We start from the raw sequence: 15,079 nt of genomic DNA, 5'->3' as shown, positions 1-15,079 counted from the left end.
ATGGGGATGAGAAAAAAAAGAATAATCCATATGACTAGGATGTTGTATCCTCCATATATCATATAGAGAATTCTAAGAAATTAGGAATCTGGGAACATAGACGTTGGCTCTACATTTTTATTGACAGATGTAGAATCAATTGATGGCCAAAGTGGGGCATTAAAGGGGGTATTCCAGGAAAAAACTATATATATATATTTTTTTTATTTCAACTGGCTCCAGAAAGTTAAACAGATTTGTAAATTACTTCTATTAAAACATCTTAATCCTTCCAATAATTATCAGCTGCTGAAGCTGAGTTGTTCTTTTCTGTCTTGCAACAGTGCTCTCTGCTGACCTCTCTGCTTGTCTCGGGAACTGCACAGAGTAGAAGAGGTTTGCTATGGGGATTGGCTTCTACTTTGGACAGTTCCCGAGACAGGTGTCATCAGAGAGCTCTAAGACAGAAAAGAACAACTCAACTTCAGCAGCTAAAAAGTACTGAAAGGATTAAGATTTTTTAAAAGAAGTAATTTACAAATCTGTTTAACTTTCTGGAGCCAGTTGAAGGTGTCTTATAGGCCAAGCAATACTCCCTGGGGAAAAAAAATATGAAAATGAGCTTTCCTTCAGAAGAATAGTAAATCTGCTAGACTAGTGGTCTCCAAACTGTGGACCTTAAGCTGTTGCAAAACTACAACTCCCAGCATGCCCGGACAGCCGTTGGCTGTCCGGGCATGCTGGGAGTTGTAGTTTTGCAATAGATTAAAAGAACTACATACTCTCTGCTGACATCTCTGCTTGTCTCGGGAACTGCATAGAGTAGAAGAGGTTTGCTATGGGGATTTGCTTCTACTCTGGACAGTTCCTGAGACAGGTGTCATCAGAGAGCACTTAGACAGAAAAGAACAACTCAACTTCAGCAGCTAAAAAGTACTGAAAGGATTAAGATTTTTTAATAGAAGTAATTTACAAATCTGTTCAACTTTCTGGAGCCAGTTGATATATAAAACATTTTTTTTTTCCTGGATAACCCCTTTAACCCCTTAAGGACGCAGGACGTACTCAAACGGCCCCTTTTCCGAGTCCTTAAGGACTCAGGACGTTTGAGTACATCCTGTCAAATCCCGGCCCCCCGCCGCTAGCTGGAGGGGAGCCGATGCCCGATGCCTGCTGAAATCGTTCAGCAGGCATCGGGGCATATCGCCCAGGGGGGTCATTATGCCCCCCCATGTCGGCGATGGGCGCAGATCGCTGGACAATTCAGTCCAGCGATCTGCGGCAGATTCCGGGTCAATCGGGTCTCCAGTGACCCGGAATTACAGGCTGTTCGGGGCCGTCAGAGACGGCCCCGAACAGCCAGAGCCTGCAGGGGTGAGGTGGCACTGGTGCCACCTCACGATCGCCCTGATTCGTCGGCCGGATTACCGGCCGACCAATCAGGGCGCCTGCTGCGGGTGTCACTCCCGCAACCCGCTCCGCCCCTCTTCCGGGGGACGTGAGCGGGTGCGGGACGAGCACCCCAGGTGCTGGGGACCCCGATCCCCGGCGTCAATGTTGGGATCGGGGCCCCAGGAGCGACGGCCGCGGCGGCGACGACGAGGGACTGACCTCATGCGGCTGGATCGTTGGAGGTGAGTGACAGCCTCCTGCTGTTGCTTAGCAACAGCTCCCAGCATGCAAAAAGGGCATGCTGGGAGCTGTAGTTATGCAACAGCAGGAGGCAGACCACCACAACTCCCAGCATGCCCTTATGGGCATGCTGGGACTTGTAGTTTTGCAACAGCTGGAGGCACATTTTTTCTATGGAAAAGTGTACCTTCAGCTGTTGTGTAACTACAACTCCCTGCTTGCACCAACAGCTAAAGTGCATGCTGAGAGTTGTAGTAGTGCATCTGCTGGTTGCATAACTACAACTCCCAGCATGCCCGTTGGCTGTCGGTGACTGCTGGGAGTTGTAGTTTTGCAACAGCTGAAGGCACACTGAGTTATGTAGCAAACCAGTGTGTCTCCAGCTGTTGCATAACTACAGTCCCCAGCATCCCCAGCCAAAGTAGTATGCCTCCAGCTGTTACATAACTACAAGACCCAGCATGCCCTTCCGCTGTCCGTACATGCTGGGGGTTGTAGCTTTTGCAACAGCTGAAGGCACACTGGTTGCAAAACACTGAGTTTGTTACCAAACTTTGTGTTTCACAACCAGTGTGCCTCCAGCTGTTGCAAAACTGCAACTCCCAGCATGCACTGATAGACCGTACATGCTGGGAGTTGTAGTTTTGCAACAGCTGGATGTTCCTTCCCCCCCCCAATGTGAATGTACAGGGTACACTCACATGGGCGGAGGATTACAGCAAGTATCCGGCTGCAAGTTTGAGGTGCGGCAAATTTTCTGCCGCAGCTCAAACTGCCAGCGAGAAACTACTGTGAACCCCCGTCCGTGCGACTGTACCCTAAAAACACTACACTACACTAACACAAAATAAAAAGTAAAAAACACTACGTATACACATACCCCTACACAGCCCCCCTCCCCTCCCCAATAAAAATGAAAAACGTCTGGTACGCCACTGTTTCCAAAACGGAGCCTCCAGCTGTTGAAAAACAACTACTCCCAGTATTGCCAGATAGCCACTGACTGTCCAGGCATGCTGGGAGTTTTACAACAGCTGGAGGCACCCTGTTTGGGAATCACTGGCGTAGAATTCCCCTATGTCCACCCCTATGCAAGTCCCTAATTTAGGCCTCAAATGCGCATGGCGCTCTCACTTTGGAGCCCTGTCGTATTTCAAGGCAACAGTTTAGGGTCACATATGGGGTATCGCCGTACTCGGGAGAAATTGTGTTACAAATTTTGGGGGGTATTTTCTGCTTTTACCCTTTTTAAAAATGTAAAATTTTTGGGAAAAGAGGCATTTTATGTAAAATTTTTTTTATTTTTTTTACATATGCAAAAGTCGTGAAACACCTGTGGGGTATTAAGGTTCACTTAACCTCTTGTTACGTTCCCCGAGGGGTCTAGTTTCCAAAATGGTATGCCATGTGTTTTTTTTTGCTGTCCTGGCACCATAGGGGCTTCCTAAATGCGGCATGCCCCCAGAGCAAAATTTGCTTTCAAAAAGCCAAATGTGACTCCTTCTCTTCTGAGACCTGTAGTGCGCCAGCCAAGCACTTTTCACCCCCTTATGGGGCGTTTTCTGAATCGGGAGAAATTGGGCTTCAAATTTTGGGGGGGTATTTTCTGCTTTAACCCTTTGTAAAAATGTAAACTTTTTGGGAAACCAAGCATTTTAGGTAAATTTTTTTTTTTTTTTACATATGCAAAAGTTGTGAAACCCCTGTGGGGTATTAAGGTTCACTTTACCCCTTGTTACGTTCCCCAAGGGGTCTAGTTTCCAAAACGGTATGCCATGTGGGGTTTTTTGCTGTCCTGGCACCATAGGGGCTTCCTAAATGCGGCATGCCCCCAGAGCAAAATTTCCTTCAAAAAAGCCAAATGTGACTCCTTCTCTTCTGAGACCTGTAGTGCGCCAGCAGAGCACTTTTCACCACCATATGTGGTGTTTTCTGAATTGGGAGAAATTGGGCTTCAAATTTTGGGGGGTATTTTCTGCTATTACCCTTTTTAAAAATGTAAAACTTTTGGGAAACCAAGCATTTTAGGGAATTTTTTTTTATTTTTTTATTTACGTATGCAAAAGTCGTGAATCACCTGTGGGGTATTAAGGTTTACTTTACCCCTGTTATGTTCCCCGAGGGGTCTAGTTTCCAAAATGGTGTTTTTTTTTGCTGTTCTGGCACCATAGGGGCTTCCTAAATGTGACATGCCCCCCAAAAACCATTTGTTGCTCCTTCCCTTCTGAGCCCTCTACTGCGCCCGCCGAACAATTAACATAGACATATGAGGTATGTGCTTACTCGAGAAAAATTGGGTTTCAAATACAAGTAAAAATTTTCTCCTTTTTACCCTTTGCAAAAATTCAAAAATTGGGTCTACAAAAACATGCGAGTGTAAAAAATGAAGATTGTGAATTTTCTCCTTCACTTTGCTGCTATTCCTGTGAAACACCTAAAGGGTTAAAACGCTGACTGAATGTCATTTTGAATACTTTGGGGGGGGTGCAGTTTTTATAATGGGGTCATTTATGGGGTATTTCTAATATGAAGACCCTTCAAATTCACTTCAAACCTGAACTGGTCCCTGAAAAAAAGCGAGTTTCAAAATTTTGTGAAAAATTGGAAAATTGCTGCTGAACTTTGAAGCCCTCTGGTGTCTTCCAAAAGTAAAAACACGTCAATTTTATGATGCAAACATAAAGTAGACATATTGTATATGTGAATAAAAAATTTTTATTTTGAATATCCATTTTCCTTACAAGCAGAGAGCTTCAAAGTTAGAAAAATGCAAAATTTTCAAATTTTTCATCAAATTTTGGGATTTTTCACCAAGAAAGGATGCAAGTTACCACAAAATTTTACCACTATGTTAAAGTAGAATATGTCACGAAAAAACTATCTCGGAATCAGAATGATAACTAAAAGCATTCCAGAGTTATTAATGTTTAAAGTGACAGTGGTCAGAATTGCAAAAAATGGCTGAGTCCTTAAGGGGTTAAGGGTACTCCACTGTAAAAAAAAATTTTTAAATCAACTGGTGGCAGAAAGTTAAACAGATTTGTAAATTACTTCTATTAAAAAATCTTAACCCCTGTATTCCTAGATGTGCTGCTACACAGCCGGAGGCATAGAGAGCTCACAGCCACCCCCCACGCCACCAGGCGACTTCTGAACCAGATGGTGGACACTATAGCAGAAGAGTTGTCCAGCATAGTAAATTAAATCTTCAAAAACTTTATTCTGCTGCTGCTGATTATTCAAAGGGGTACTCCGGTGGAAATGTATTTTTTTTTTTTTTTTTTCGAATCAACTGGTACCAGAAAATTAAGCAGGTTTGTAAATTACTTCTATTTAAAAATCTTAATCCTTCCAGTACTTATCAGGTGCTGTATGCTCCACAGGAAGTTGAGTCGTTCTTTTCTGTCTGACCACAGTGCTCTCTGCTGACATGTCACGAACTGTCCAGAGCAAGAGAGGTTTGCTATGGGGATTTTCTTCTACTCTGGACAGTTCCTGACATGGACAGAGGTGTCAGCAGAGAGCACTGTGGTCAGACTCGAAAGAACTACACAACTTCCTCTGTAGTATACAGCAGCTGATAAGTACTGGAAGGATTAAGATTTTTTTTTAATCGAAAAAATTTACAAATCTGTTTAACTTTCTGGAGCCAATTGATATGAAAAAAATAGTTTTCCACTGTAGTTTGGACCCTTCCGGTGGAAAACAATTTTAAAGGTAGCATTCTGCCTGAAATTCGCCCATCACATTATCACAATGTTTAAAGGCAGTATTCTACCTGAAATGCATGCACTATCATCCTGATGAATTAGGGCAGTATTCCGCCCGAAACGTGTCCATTATCGTGATAATTAGGGTATTTTTCTGCCTAAAATGCATCCCTCATCATGATGACTAAGGGCAGTATTCTGCCTGAAATGCATCCATGTTTCTAGTCGTGTCTGTTTCTGTTTTATTGGATTAAACTAAAGCTCCTAAAGATTTTACATATACATTTTGGCAAAAAAAAAAAAAAAAACACACCAAAAAAAAACACTTCATACAACTTTTTTTATCTGGCACAATAATGCTGGATGAAAACTATGCCAGATTTTCGGACACCTATGAATCTTGTTCGTTTCCTGACACATACAACTACAGTGACCCCTCGACCTACGATGGCCCCGACATACGATCATTTCAACATGCGATGACCTCTCAGAGGCCATCGCATGTTGAAGGCAGCATCAACAGACGATGCTTTTGTATGTCGGGGCCATCGCATAAACGGCTATCCGGCAGAGCAGACTGCTTCAGCTGCCACCAGATAGCCGTTTACGGTGCCCCATGTGCTCCGCTGACGATCACTTACCTGTCCTCGGGGCTGCGGCGCGTCCTCTTCGGGATCCCCTGCATCGTCGGCGCTCTCCATCGTCGTCATCACGTCGCTGCGCACGCCGTCCCGTCATCCAATAGGAGCGGCGTGCGTAGTGACGTGATGGCGGCGACGGAGAGCGAGGATGCCGGGGAAGCAGAGGCCTTGCCGGAGCAACGGGGACACCTCGGGGACGCGGCGACAGCGATGGAGGGCGACATCCAGGGCAGCGGTGACGAGTGGTGACGGTCAGGAGCGGCGGGGACACGTGAGTATAACTTTGTCTAACAGTGGTCTTCAACCAGCGGACCCCCAGATGTTGCAAAACTACAACACCCAGCATGCCCGGACAGCCAACGGCTGTCCGGGCATGCTGGGTGTTGTAGTTTTGCAACATCTGGAGGTCCGCAGGTTGTAGACCACTGTCCTATACTTTACATTGCACGGATCCCTCAACATGCGATGGTTTCAAGAAACGATGGTCCTTTTGGAACGGATTACCATCGTATGATGAGGGACCACTGTACTATGAATTGTGTCAGGAAATGTGGATTGGGCTGCAGGGTTGTGAAAACTTTCTGACAAAAGACAGGCCGACCAATCAGATTTAAAGGGGTTATCCAGGAAAAAACTTTTTTTTATATGTCAACTGGCTCCAGAAAGTTAAACAGATTTGTAAATTACTTCTATTAAAAAATCTTAATCCTTTCAGTACTTATGAGCTTCTGAAGTAAAGGTTGTTCTTTTCTGTCTAAGTGCTCTCTGATGACACGTGTCTCGGGAAACGCCCAGTTTAGAAGCAAATCCCCATAGCAAACCTCTTCTAAACTGGGCGTTTCCCGAGACGCGTTTCATCAGAGAACACTTAGACAGAAAAGAACAACCTTAACTTCAGAAGCTCATAAGTACTGAAAGGATTAAGATTTTTTAAATAGAAGTAATTTACAAATCTGTTTAACTTTCTGGAGCCAGTTGATATATAAAAAAAAGTTTTTTCCTGGATAACCCCTTTAAATCTTATTGGTCGGCCTGTCTTTTACAAATCTGTTTAACTTTCTGGAGCCAGTTGATATATAATTTTTTTTTTTTCCTGGAATACCCCTTTAATTTCTTCAACTGCAAAAATTAAATAAATCTCATAATGTACGATCTTAAAGGGGTACTCCTCCCCTAGACATCTTATCCCCTATCCAAGGGATAGGGGATAAGATGTCAGATTGCCGGGGTCCCGCTGCTGGGGACCCCCGGAATCGCTGCTGCGGCACCCCACCATCATTACTGCACAGAGCGAGATCGCTCTGCACGTAATGACGGGCAATACAGGGGCCAGAGCATCGTTACGTCATGGCTCCGCCCCTCGTGACGTCACAGCCCGCCCCCGTCAATACAAGTCTATGGGAGGGGGCGTAGCGGTCGTCACGTCCCCTGCCATAGACTTGCATTAAGGGGACGGGCCGTGATGTCATGAGGGGCGGAGCCATGATGTCACGCTGCTCCGGCCCCTGTATCGCCCGTCCCCAGCAGCGGGACCGCGGCGATCTAACATCTTATCCCCTATCCGGATAGGGGATAAGATGCCAGTGGCGGAGTACCCCTTTAAAGGGCCGAAAGTGAATTTAACCCTCTACTGAACCCCTTGATGATACCTTTGTGTCCTTTCCTGCTTTATTTCCATGTCATCATATTATTTTCATGTGTTATGTTCACACCTCAGTTATCTGTGAAATATATTTTTGTTTTGAGCAGTTTCTGTCTGAAGGTCGACTCCATTACAGAAGTGCACGGACCAAAGAGCTGGATACAGTTTTGGGGGATCTCCTTTGTGACATACGAGGTCAGACCTGTGATCAGTATTTATAGGGATATGTATAGTCACATAATATTATGGAAGTATTTGGCCTAGTAAGCTGATTGACTTCAATGCAAATTATTTGTGCTCTATCCTTTTGAGAATGCTAAAGTAGAATTCAGACTTAAAGGGGTACTCCAGTGGAATTTTTTTTTTTTAAATCAACTGGCTCCAGAAAGTTAAACAGATTTGTAAATGACTTCTATTTAAAAATCTTAATCCTTCCAGTGCTTATTAGCTGCTGAATGCTCCAGAGGAAGTTCTTTTTATTTTATTTTTATTTTATTTCAGTCTGACCACAGTGCTCTCTGCTGACACCTCTGTCCGTGTCAGGAGCTGTCCAGAGTAGGAGCAAATCCCCATAACAAACCAATCCTGCTCTAGACAGTTCCTGACATGGACAGAGGTGACAGCAGAGAGCACTGTGGTCAGACAGAAAAGAAATTCAAAAAGAAAAGGACTTCCTTTGTAGTATACAGCAGCTGATAAGTACTGGAAGGGTTAATATTTTTAAATAGAAGTCATTTACAAATATGTTTAACTTTCTGGCACCAGTTGTTTAAAAAAAATTTAAAAAAATCCACTGGAGTACCCCTTTAACTTTATTAACCCCTTAAGGACTCAGCCCATTTTGGCCTTAAGGACTCAGACAATTTAATTTTTACGTTTTCATTTTTTCCTCCTCGCCTTCTGAAAATCATAACTCTTTTATATTTTCATCCACAGACTAGTATGAGGGCTTGTTTTTTGCGCGACCAGTTGTCCTTTGTAATTACATCACTCATTATATCATAAAATGTATGGCGCAACCAAAAAACACTATTTTTGTGGGGAAATTAAAACGAAAAACGCAATTTTGCTAATTTTGGAAGGTTTCGTTTTCACGCCGTACAATTTATGGTAAAAATGACGTGTGTTCTTTATTCTGAGGGTCAATTCGATTAAAATGATACCCATTATTATATACTTTTATATTATTGTTGCGCTTAAAAAAAAATCACAAACTTTTTAACCAAATTAGTACGTTTATAATCCCTTTATTTTGATGACCTATAACTTTTTTATTTTTCCGTATAAGTGGCGGTATGGGGGCTCATTTTTTGCGCCATGATCTGTACTTTTTTTTGGTACCACATTTGCATATAAAAAACTTTTAATACATTTTTTATAATTTTTTTTTTAATAAAATGTATTAAAAAAGTAGGAATTTTGGACTTTTAAAATTTTTTTTCGTTCACGCCGTTCACCGTACGGGATCATTAACATTTTATTTTAATAGTTCGGACATTTACGCACGCGGCGATACCAAATATGTCTATAAAAAATGTTTTTTACGCTTTTTGGGGGTAAAATAGGAAAAAACGGACATTTTACTTTTTTATTGGGGGAGGGGATTTTTCACTTTTTTTTAACTTTTACTTTTACATTTTTTTACATTTTTTTTTACACTTGAATAGTCCCCATAGGGGACTATTCATAGCAATACCATGATTGCTAATACTGATCTGTTCTATGTATAGGACATAGAACAGATCAGTATTATCGGTCATCTCCTGCTCTGGTCTGCTCGATCACAGACCAGAGCAGGAGACGCCGGGAGCCGCACGGAGGAAGGTGAGGGGACCTCCGTGCGGCGTTATGAATGATCGGATCCCCGCAGCAGCGCTGCGGGCGATCCGATCGTTCATTTTAATCGCGAACTGCCGCAGATGCCGGGATCTGTATTGATCCCGGCACCTGAGGGGTTAATGGCGGACGCCCGCGAGATCGCGGGCGTCGGCCATTGCCGGCGGGTCCCTGGCTGCGATCAGCAGCCGGGATCAGCCGCGCATGACACGGGCATCGCTCCGATGCCCGCGGTTATGCTTAGGACGTAAATGTACGTCCTGGTGCGTTAAGTACCACCTCACCAGGACGTACATTTACGTCCTGCGTCCTTAAGGGGTTAAGCTGTTACGGGGATATCTGACAACAAGCTTATTGACTGTTTCCAATGACAACTAACAAATAAGGGGTTGTAGGATTTTGGTGCAGAAATGGAGGTGCTGCAATTGCAGTGATATATGAGAAGTATTGGTGTAACTAATGTGTGTGGGTTCTCCACAGATCACGAGACCATAATAATGCATCAACTTCAGACTTTGATCCTGGAAAGGTCAACTGTCCTATATGAGGTCACTGAGTATGTCGGGCAGCTGGACGCTCTTCTAGCCATGGCCGTCTCTGCCCGTGAGAATGGATACATTCGTCCATGTTACACATCTAACAACGTCATCAATATAAAAGAGGGCAGGTAAGGAGGGGGTTACACCGTCATGTTCATAAACTCTTAGATTTTTGGCTTTAATCTACTTTTTCTCTTCCAGACACCCCCTTATGGTATTTTGCTCTGGAACATTTGTCCCAAACCCAACCATGACTGGAGAGCAAGAAAAGAGGATAAAAATTGTGACGGGACCCAACTCATGCGGGAAGAGTGTATATCTGAAACAGGTACGCAGAACAGATCTGAAGAATCTGCAGTGTCTAGAGGTGGCCTTAAAGGGGTACTCCGCTGCTCAGCGTTTGGAACAAACTGTTCCGAATGCTGGAGCCGGCACCGGGAGCTCTTGTTGTCATAGCCCCACAACCTCATGATGTCACGCCACGCTCCCTCAATGCAAGTCTATGGGAGGGGGCGGGATATTCCATAGACTTTCACTGTGGGGGCGGGTCATTGTGAGGGGGGGCCTATAATGTCACGAGCTTCCAGCGCCGGCTCCAGTGTTTAGAGTGTGTACCAAACGCTGAACAGCGGAGTACCCCTTTAATGCCACAACAAGCGGTGAAAGCAGTTCAGGGTTAAGCACCCTACCATATTTGCCAACAGTCCTGACCCTAGCAGTAGAATCATGTGAACCAGTCTGCAAAGGGTTTACTTAAAGAGTACCTCTCATGATCTTGTTAAATTTTATAATCCTCCCAGGATCATAAAATCCCCATCATGATAAACGCCCCGTCTTTATTTTTATTATTTGTTAGTTTTCTACCTTGATATCGCTCTGTATTTTTGCTCAGTCAGATTCACAGACTGGGAAGGGGCGTTCCCCAGCAGGTGTGACATCATCTGAAGCCATACAGGGGAGAACTTCCTCCCTCACTCTGCTACACACAGCCCAGAGCAGTTCAGTGTGAGATGAGCTATGATTGGATAACGCTGTACACACACCCTCTCAGCATTTCCTGATTTTGGACTTCTACCAGGCCAGCAGGAGTCCAAAGTCTGTGCAAGAGATGGGGGGGAAATGTGCTCTGGACAAGTAGGGAGACACCTAGTGGCAGCTTTTGTAAACACAAATAAAACATCAGAAAACATCTTTTATTTTTTATTTACCATAAGTTAAAACTAAAAATTAGTTTTAATGAGAGTGCCCATGTAAACTCTGTCCAAAAGGGGGCAGATTGGGGCCATTGCCAGCTGAGTTGAAGACCTTACCATGGTGGGGCTTAAATATCCTGATTTTGGTAGTTTGCCCCCTACGACGGGGGCCCCTGTAGTTATGTGCTGTATCTGTATGGACTAACTGTCTACATGTAACCTCAGGTGGGTCTCATTGTCTTCATGGCTATGATTGGAAGTTATGTCCCCGCCTCGTATGCTGAAATCGGGCCCGTGGATGGAATCTTCACTCGTCTACAGACACGGGAATCTGTTTCTCTTGGCTTGTCCACCTTCATGATTGACCTGAACCAGGTTAGTGAGTTTGTCATTTAGGGCACTCTTACATGCGGTGGTATCATTCTCCGCTGTGGCTGTGTACATTCCTGAATTATAGGTGGTAGCTGGACCTGCAATTCAGGAAAACACGTGGCAGCTGTGGCTGAGTTCTCCAAGGGGTAAATAGCAACTAAACTAGTAGTGGCCTTATGAGGCCCTGTCCACACAGTGCATTTTTTATGCATATTCCACATTGCACAAGCAGAGCATTGGTTTTGTGGTGTTTTTTGGAGTTTTTGTGGCCAATGGTTTGTGTGATTGACAGCTCTATGCAGACCTATGTGTCTCCGTGGTTACAGACATCTTTCAAACCCTGTGTAGTCTGATTCTGCACTTATTCCTGCTTCCATCCACCCTCTATTTCATGCTAATGGACCCTGGTAGAAGACAGATAGAATGGAGTATAAGGCTAGGTTCAGACTACGGAATCTCCGGGCAGGAAATTTCCGCCCGGAGATTCCGAGTGCGGCCAGCGCTGACTGAATCAGTCGACGCTAGGACCGCACGGACACTGCAGTCTCCAATAGACTGCAATGTGTTCCACGCGTTTTTCCGCCTGAAGAAAGAGCAACGCCATTCTTCAGACGGAAATTTCCAAGCGGATTTTCCGTACACAAATTCCGCTTCACAAATTCCGGAGTGTGAATTTGTGAACGGAAACCCATTCACTATACAGTACATTTTAGCAAGCGGAATTTACGCCTGCAATTTCAAAGCGGAATTGCAGGCGGAAATTCCGTAGTCTGAACCTAACCTTACTGCAGGATCAGGCTACACAGGGTTGGTTAGACAAGTTTCTCTATTATCCTTCTTTTAGATGCACTGGCAAATAGTGTTTTTTTTTTTTTGTAAAGTTGGTTGTCACCATTACCTATATTATATTTGTAGAACTTTATATTATATTAATATTTTATATTATTAACATGTAAATTTTTTATTCAGGTGGCAAATGCAGTGAATAATGCAACTAAGAATTCACTTGTTTTAATAGATGAATTTGGAAAAGGGACCAATACGGTAAGGAACATTATCTAATATCTATCTAATATCTATCTATCTATCTATTTAATATCTATCTCATATCTATCTATTTATTTATCTATTTATCTATCTATCTGTCTGTCTATCTCATATTTATCTGTCTATTTATTTATTTATCCATCTGTCTCCTATCTATCTATCTATCTATCTCATATCTATCTATCTGTCTGTATAATATATCTTTCTATTTGTCTATCAATCTCATATCTATCTATGTATCTATCTAGACAAAAGGATAAGTTAGCCAGCACTATTAATTCCAAACTATTATATGGACCTGGCTTACAGGTGCACGCTGCTGGGCTAAATATACAGCAACAGAAGAATACAGCAGCACACTGCTAGCACAAAGGTATAGATGAAACATGAGTATATAGATACAACATCAAAAGCTATACAGCTATGGTGCAATAAATGGAAATATAAAATTATGAAGTTATGAAATAGTGAGGTACTTAGCTTGCAATTTGGCGGCCAAATAGCTTGGGCCGTCCCACCACGATAAGGTGACCTCGCGGTGGGACGGTCCAAGCTATTTGGCCGCCAAATTGCAAGCTAAGTACCTCACTATTTAATAACTTCATAATTTTATATTTCCATTTATTGCACCATAGCTGTATAGCTTTTCATGTTGTATCTATATACTCATGTTTTATCTATATCTTTGTGCTAGCAGTGTGCTGCTGTATTCTTCTGTTTATGTATCTATCTATTATATATCTATCTATCTATCTAATTTGTTCGCTCTCACAAGAATATCCTCCTATGTCTTTCTAGGTGGATGGTCTTTCCCTTCTTGCTGCCATTCTCAGACATTGGATTAAGCAGGGGCCTCTCTGCCCCTATATTTTACTTTCTACTAACTTTCACAGTCTAATTCAGCTAAAAATACTCCCAGAGAGTCCCATAGTGCATTATCAGGTGAGAACCTACTTGAAATCAACATTTATGAATACTGTGAATAACATTGGGTTGGTGGAGGCCTACATCCCACTTTTCAAACCCTGTACCCACCAGACCCCTGATCACATATTAGGGGCTGCACATGGGTGTGGCCCTTTGCAATAGAATTTGTGGGAGATATTATGCCTTGCAATTGAAGACTCTGAAATTCTGCGTGGAATTCCAGTTGGAATTCTGGACAGATATTCCGCTGCAACAGTGACTCATTGAATACAACGGGATTCTGCTGCGCAGTGCACATGGCAGAATTTTCATGCCAGATGTTTCCGGCACGGTAATTCAGTCTTTCCTATCCGCAGAAAGAAGGAACCTGTTAATTCTTTCTGGGGACTCTGCATGGAATGCATAGCTGTCCATGAGACGGCGCATTCCTTTGCGTTACTAACAATGACATATTATGCCGTGCGGACAATCCGTAGTGTGAACATAGCCTAACACTTCAAAAGTGACACATGCATATGTTGGTAAGACAGAAGGACATTGAGTCTTCCCTTTCTTTCTAAGAGGTGGGGCCAAGAGATTTTCACTGTATACCGAACACTACCCATGACTGGCATATGTGCCAAAGGCTGCATGGCAAACTTTCTATTGGGCTTTTACATGGTTGTGAAGGCTCCTAGATCCCCAATATCACAGGAGCTGGAAGAAGCACGCAGCTGAGCACTTCTCTCCTTGACTTGTTAATCTCCCCATCTTGTTAGAAGAGACAAGCCCCATAGACTTACTATAGAATCCATATTCGGGTGAGCGGCACTCAGCTGCTCTCTTTACCTGTCTTGTTCAAGCAATTGGGGTGGGGAGCTGAACACTCAGATCCTGACAGATGAAAGTTGTGGTGAGGGTGTGATGAAGGCAGCTGTTGTTACCCTAGGAGCAGGTGGCATTAACCCCTTGTATTTGTGACCCCAGGGCGTGGTTAACCTCTGCACCACCCGAGGTATGGCCGCTGGATCCTGGGCTAGGCGCGGGGCAAATAATGACTCCAATGCCAAGTTACGGAACAACGGCAGCTTTACTGAGGAAGACAGATGGAATAGTCCTTACAGCTCAATTAGGCCCAAGGAGATGACCAGTGACTTAGGAGACTTGCGGGCTCCCTGGGACTTGTAGTGGACTTGGACAGAATGCTGCAGACCCACGCTGAATTTAGACAGACTTGACTGACTAGACTTAACCCCTTGTGTAGCTTAACAGGCTTTGACGTTCACCTGTGGGGCACTTGCTGATGGAAGCGTGGCTGTGTGACTAGGCCTTGGGTCTCCTCAGGACACCAGACACTCTCAGGTCTTGACTGTTCTGTACTCAGCAAAGACTGTAACTCAAGAGAGGTAGCAAACTCCTCCCTTAGTTTATAAGGGAGCAATTTGGAGGGGTCCTATAGGTCACCACACAAGTCACCTGGTCACTGACACCTTCCCTGGTTACATGACTTGGTAACAACATTTAAAGGCATATGAACATTATAAAGACAATCTCATACATAACATAAGGCACTTAGTAACCA

General features: G+C 43.7%; 1 protein-coding gene across 8 annotated transcripts in view; it reads left to right on the top strand.

The window, feature by feature from the left end:
• MSH5 (mutS homolog 5) overlaps positions 1-15,079 on the top strand; it is a 113,508-nt gene that overhangs the window by 91,942 nt on the left and 6,487 nt on the right. For all 8 annotated transcript variants that reach the window (XM_056540526.1, XM_056540522.1, XM_056540521.1 and 5 more), the window contains 6 exons: positions 7,712-7,799; positions 9,921-10,107; positions 10,181-10,307; positions 11,398-11,547; positions 12,514-12,588; positions 13,390-13,533. In XM_056540526.1, the coding sequence (XP_056396501.1) occupies positions 7,712-7,799; positions 9,921-10,107; positions 10,181-10,307; positions 11,398-11,547; positions 12,514-12,588; positions 13,390-13,533 (771 nt within the window). The remainder of the gene's footprint in view (positions 1-7,711; positions 7,800-9,920; positions 10,108-10,180; positions 10,308-11,397; positions 11,548-12,513; positions 12,589-13,389; positions 13,534-15,079) is intronic.

The sequence above is a fragment of the Hyla sarda genome, chromosome 9, assembly GCF_029499605.1.
Source record: "Hyla sarda isolate aHylSar1 chromosome 9, aHylSar1.hap1, whole genome shotgun sequence".
Lineage (NCBI taxonomy): Eukaryota > Metazoa > Chordata > Amphibia > Anura > Hylidae > Hyla > Hyla sarda.
The sequence above is the reverse complement of the archived record's forward strand: the minus strand, read 5'-3'. Positions and strand labels throughout refer to the sequence as shown.